The 6,107-nt window shown below is 37.5% G+C and overlaps 1 protein-coding gene across 1 annotated transcript; it reads left to right on the top strand.

The window, feature by feature from the left end:
- Positions 1-3,901: 3,901 nt before the first annotated feature.
- Positions 3,902-6,074, top strand: LOC103524304 (UDP-N-acetylhexosamine pyrophosphorylase-like protein 1). The gene has a single exon (XM_008489319.2). It carries the CDS (start codon positions 4,011-4,013, stop codon positions 5,445-5,447), a length of 1,437 nt encoding a protein of 478 aa, XP_008487541.1. The 5' UTR covers positions 3,902-4,010; the 3' UTR covers positions 5,448-6,074.
- Positions 6,075-6,107: the final 33 nt, after the last annotated feature.

Genomic DNA, 6,107 nt, shown 5'->3' with positions numbered 1-6,107 from the left:
AATCGCGAAATCCGCGAATATAATCGCGAAATCCGCGAACATAATCGCCAAATCCGCGAGCATAATCGCGAAATCACATAGGTACGATATGTATATAGGTACGATAGGTGATAGGTAACATACCTATTATTAAAAACAGATAAGCAAAATACAGTCGAACCTGGATAAACGAGAATTCAAGGGACCAGCTCATTTTTTCGTTTAAGGCTGTTTAATACAACATTTTCTCGTTTATAAAGGTTTAGCAAAGAAGTGGAAGAGCAAACTGATGAAAGCATGACACATTTAAACAAGTTAAGAACAAATTCTGATTTATAGAGGTAGGTACCTAATTTTAAAGTTAAAAAACGCGTCCCGAATTTTTTCTGGGACAGAAACGGAAATTCGGGACAAAACGCCCCAAAATGAAAAACTGAACGGGACGCCGGGACACCCCCTGAAATTCGGGACTGTCCCGGCCAATTCGGGACGTTTGGCAAGCCTATGTATAGCCCCAAATAGCGGAACTTTGGTCCGGAATAACGGCCGAACCGTGCCTTCTGGAAACGGGACCCAAGGATATATTTGATCTACATAATTTATCGAATCTCTGTGCCAAGTTCGAGCGACTTTGGCTGAAATCTAAAGGCCTAAGCATTGCGAACTCTTTTTGGGCTTTTTCAAAGATTTGGCGTTAAAAAGCGGCCGAACTGTAAATTTCTCGTGTTCCGGCCCGCGGACACATTTAATCGTCATACATTATGGAAGCTGTCTGCAAAATTTGAGCGATCTATGGCTAAAGGTAAAGTCGTGAGAAGCGCTAGTTGCGAACTCTTTTTGAGCTTTCCCCAGCCTTATTAGCGGTAGGTCGCGGATTCGATTCCCGAACTTTATTCTAAACCATTAAGGTTCGTTCTAGGAAAGGCTGGCTTCCTCCTATCATGTCCTCTTCTCTTCGATTTGGGGACGATAAGACGTCAGTTGTTACAGTTCCCTCTATTATGCCTTTCTCGTGTTCACGACTAGCAAATTATACCGTCAGTATTATTATATCCAATGGTCGACCGTGTTGACTTTGTGTTAGTGACAATGTTTTTCTTACCCATAGACACAGCAAATAAGTGTGCAAATATGCACACACAGAGATGAATCCAGTATGCCCGTGATGAACCCGCATAAAACCAAATTTGATCACGATGAGACAATATTTGCAATGATAATTGATTTATTTATGCCCAGAGCGCAGCTGCTAGATGAGACTATAATGCCCGTGATAGTTAGCAAAAGGTGTAGGTACCTACCTAGGTATATAAGCTATTTTTTATTTCTTTCTTCCCAGATCTAGGTAAATTCGCCCGCTTGGCAATGAACCCACAGGATGAATCACAAAACTTTGTCCTGGTTCAATTAGCTAATCGTTAACTCGTTCTGGCAATGAGGAAGTAACTACATTTTTTATTTATTTATTATTACTATTATTATATTATTTTTTTTGCTCAAGAGGTTTGATAGAGAGAACTGTATGTAACTGCTAATAATAATAATAGTGCTTATTTATACTGCTCGCATAGGACTGAAAAGTCCCTTTACTCCAGCAGTAGGCTACTACTATTATTGGGAATGCATGTTCAGTTGTCCACTGTCCACTACTTTTGAAATTGTCCTGGAGGTATGGCATACTCGGTCTAAATTTATGTCTCATGTAACAAGACAGTGTGGTATTGAACCAAGAAGTAAATCAGAAGGACAGTGTCCTTGATGTGTAATACCTCACAAAATTCTTGATTATACACTTCTGTATGAACTAAGCTAAGTAATCAATCAGTCATTATATTAGAAGGTATAGGTAATATTAATAGATATATTTCATTTCCCTCCGGCTAAAAGACAACATCTGTTCGGATTTAATTGACGTGGAAAGTATTCTGGAAATATTTTTATTGAAATTCCCAAAGATTTTTAAACATTCTTCTGTCTCGTGGCAGTAAATGTGCACAAAACTAACAGTTTCGCCTTGACCACTACACCACCGAGGCAGGTTGACCACTACACCACCGACGCAGGTCTGCTAAGATCTTATTACGAAGCGAAGAGAGAAGGAAAACAGGATAGGAGAAAGCCAGCCGTTCCGAGAACGAACTTTATCCGTTCAGGATAAAATCCGCCCCGGGCGTGAATCGAACCCGCGACCTAGCGCTTACAAGTCAGACGCACTACCTTCCAAGCTAACTAGGCTGGCTACTTACTTTTTAACACTATACAAGTAGTATGTCTGTACGTACGTGCTTATTAACTTACCTAACTATCGAATATTATCGTCTGATATTAAACGTGTAATGAGATCATACTTACCTAATTACAGTTACCCGCATGTCATAATAATCCGTAATAAAATTCGTGATATTATACCCATAGGTAGAAACTTTTTATTACCTATTAGATATTATTGATATAGACAGGTAAATCATTTGTCTCGTCTGAGTTTAATTAGGTAGGTACTTCATGAGGGTAATAAAGAGACAAATTTCACCCAACATTTTACGTAAAGTGAGTTATTATACAATTCGTGATATTATACCCATAGGTAGAAACTTTTTATTACCTATTAGATATTATTGATATAGACAGGTAAATCACTTGTCTCGTCTGAGTTTAATTAGGTAGGTACTTCATGAGGGTAATAAAGAGACAAATTTCACCCAACATTTTACGTAAAGTGAGTTATTTGTTACTTTATTGGACTCATAGAGGTAATAAACGGTAAACCAGCATCTTCCATATCCTCATTTACCAGAAGAACAATAAAAGAAACAATTAAAAAAGAAGAAAAGTATTTAGGTACGGATAATAAAATAGGTATTAAATCCATAATCCAAGACAAAAGCACTTACAGTCTTACACGTATTACATGTTGATGGCTGTTTAGCGAGGTGCACTCAGCTTTGGCCTAGTGTGAGGAAATTTCAGTGAAAAAGCTTGAAGTTTAACTTGACCTTTTTAGAATGTAGTGAGCTAGTGAGTGTAAAGTTCTATACATCTAGGTATTCTATAGTGATTGACTGCTTGGCTTGACCCCTGGATCTCAAAGTTGAAACAAATTTTGGACGATGATATTCAGTCTCTCTACCTACCTCTGCCCGGACGAGATAAACAAGGCATGTAGGTAGCTATTTTAGTTGAAAATTTACCATCCATTAAGATTTTAGCTTCCACTAACCGCTAACCGGACTCGGTGATGTGGTGGTCAAGACGCTCGCCTAGTAATTAAGAGAGCGTGGGTTTGATGCTACTGCGCTGGCTATACAACGCGCAGTCGCGCACGCACAGGATGGGTCCTTGACGCTCACCCATCCAAATATCCATCACACTCGAGGTTGCTTACCTTCAGATATCTTCTTCAGTAAGGGACGAGTGATTTCTTGGTACAAATCGGTGTCTAAATTTAAAACCAATCATTTGTAACACAACCTGATCGAAACTTATACTTACGGATTTGCTCATTACCAAGCTACAATACTAACCCCATACACAAAAAGCCCAAACTGAGGCTTAGGTGTAGGGGCTGGACAGCCCTAAAGGATGGGTTAAGCTAATTACCTATTATAAATAGTAAGTGCCTAATTACCTATTATAAATAGCAAGTGCCTAACTATTTATGGGTACCCAGTGACTAAGTTAATTTCCCGAGGCGTTTTCTACCTTACACTACCTACCTACTTAATAAACTCTACTGAAGAAGATACCTGAAGGTTGATCATCATTAATTACTGAAGCTGCTTGCAAAATTTGAGCGACCTGTGGCTAAAGGTAAAGTCGTGAGAAGCGCTAGTAGTCTTTTGAGCTTTTTCCCTGTATAGCTAGGCTTGCCAAATATCCAAAATGTCGATTCGGGACGCGAATCCGCGAAAATAATTGCCTCTTTCTGTTCTACTATTACTTCAAGGTGTTCTGCACTTCTCAGACATTTCCTAGTTTAGTTTATTGTGAACTGTTGGCTCTTAGTGTTTGTGCTGTTGGATCTCTTCTACAATATGGTAGACATCAACGAAGGAAAGGACTTGCTTACTTCTTGTAATCAACAACATTTGTTGAAGTACTGGGATGAAATCAATGATGAAGAGAAAAGTATCTTGCTCAATGAAATCAAGCAACTCAATATACCTGAAGCCTGTGAGTATTTCAAAAGTGCCAACACATATTCCAGACAAGCTGAGGCACAATGTGACTCCAGCATGAAACCTGTCCCATCAGAATTATATGGATCAGCTCAGGATACCTCTAGTGATATTTTGAAATCTTATCGAGAGATAGGACTGCAAGAAATCTCAGAAGGACATGTTGGAGTTATTTTATTAGCCGGAGGACAAGGAACCAGGATTGGTGTGCCATATCCCAAGGGAATGTACAAAGTTGGTCTTCCATCTGATAAATCTCTATTCCAGATTCAAGCCGAAAGAATTATGAAGCTTGAATCATTAGCATTTGAGCAGACAGGTAAGAAAAGCATTATCACATGGTTTATTATGACAAGTGAGTCTACCATGGAACCCACTAAGAACTTCTTTGAAGAAAATAAATACTTTGGACTTCAAAAAGACAATGTCATATTTTTTGAACAGGGTGTTCTCCCATGCTTTACATTTGACGGAAAAATTATAATGGACTCGAAATTTAAAATTGCTAAAGCCCCAGATGGTAATGGAGGAATCTATATTGCTCTCAAAAAGAAAGGTATTCTCAGTGAAATGGAAAAGAGAGGAATCGAATATGTGCATGTATACAGTGTTGACAATATTCTTGTAAAAGTAGCTGACCCTGTATTTATGGGATTCTGTGTAAAGTCTCAGTCTGACTGTGGGGTCAAAGTTGTAGAAAAGAAACTTCCCAATGAAGGTCTTGGAGTAGTGTGTGTTGTAGATGGCCAGTATAAAGTAGTGGAGTATAGTGAAATCAGTAGCAAAACAGCAGAGTTGAGGGATGCTGATGGAAAACTTACCTTCAGAGCTGGGAACATTTGCAATCATTTCTTCTCAACAGCTTTCTTGGGTCAAATTGCAAATGAGCATGAATCTAAATTGAAACTCCATATAGCCAAGAAGAAGATTCCATACATAGACTCTAAAGGACTGAAAGTGAAGCCTGAGCAACCAAATGGGATTAAAATAGAGAAATTTATATTTGATGTGTTTGAGTTCTGTAAGAATTTAGTTGTGTGGGAAGTGGCAAGAGAACATGATTTTTCCGCCTTGAAAAACTCCAATGCTGAGAAAACAGAGAATCCTACAACATGTTGCCTTGCTTTGTATGATCTACACAAGTCCTATATTGAGGCTGCTGGAGGCACTGTGAAGCCTGATGCTGTAGGAAATGTGGTGTGTGAAATCTCACCATCTGTGAGCTATGATGGAGAAGGATTGAAACCTATTGTGAATGGGAATACCTTTGAGTCTCCTATTCTGCTCAAATGATATCTCAACATGTCCATTTTTTATATTACCAACCTACTTATTATGATTTTTACTTATCTCCAATGAAATTATTGTTTTGTTAATGATTATTTTTATTTTGCTCTTCTTTGCCTGTACCTACATAATTATGATGATCAATTGGTCATTCATTCCTTGTGCATTCGTCTTATCTCTTTGTCATTCTTTGTTTCCAACTTACTTATCAAACTAGTTAGGGATTTACATCTCTTTTGACATTTTACCTGTTGAGTACTTATTTATTTTGTTGTTAATTAAAAAAAAAGAAAAAAAATGTGAAAGGTATGTATTAGAACATTGACATTCAATGTGTTTAGTTAAGCTTGACAAAGAAAAATCTTAGAGTTTCTGAATATTAGTGCTCATTGAACATTACCTACCATTTAGGAAAGTACCTACCCAAGTATATTTATCTACAGTTTCTATATCCTTCCTTAAGTGTCTATTTATGTCTGACTTTGGATTCTCTTTTTAATTTTGTCTGTGATTCTAATTCCTTTTTTGTGCATTCGTGAATATTTATGAATTTATACCATGCAAGTTATTTTCGTTCTCCAAGAATAATATTTACCAATAAATTATTATCTATCTATTTTTTAAAATATAAAAGAATCTCGTTTTCTACTATCATTATTCAAATTA

The sequence above is a fragment of the Diaphorina citri genome, unplaced genomic scaffold (genome assembly GCF_000475195.1).
Source record: "Diaphorina citri unplaced genomic scaffold, Diaci psyllid genome assembly version 1.1 scaffold92, whole genome shotgun sequence".
Taxonomy (NCBI): Eukaryota; Metazoa; Arthropoda; class Insecta; order Hemiptera; family Psyllidae; genus Diaphorina; species Diaphorina citri.
This window is presented reverse-complemented; position numbering and strand designations above follow the sequence as displayed.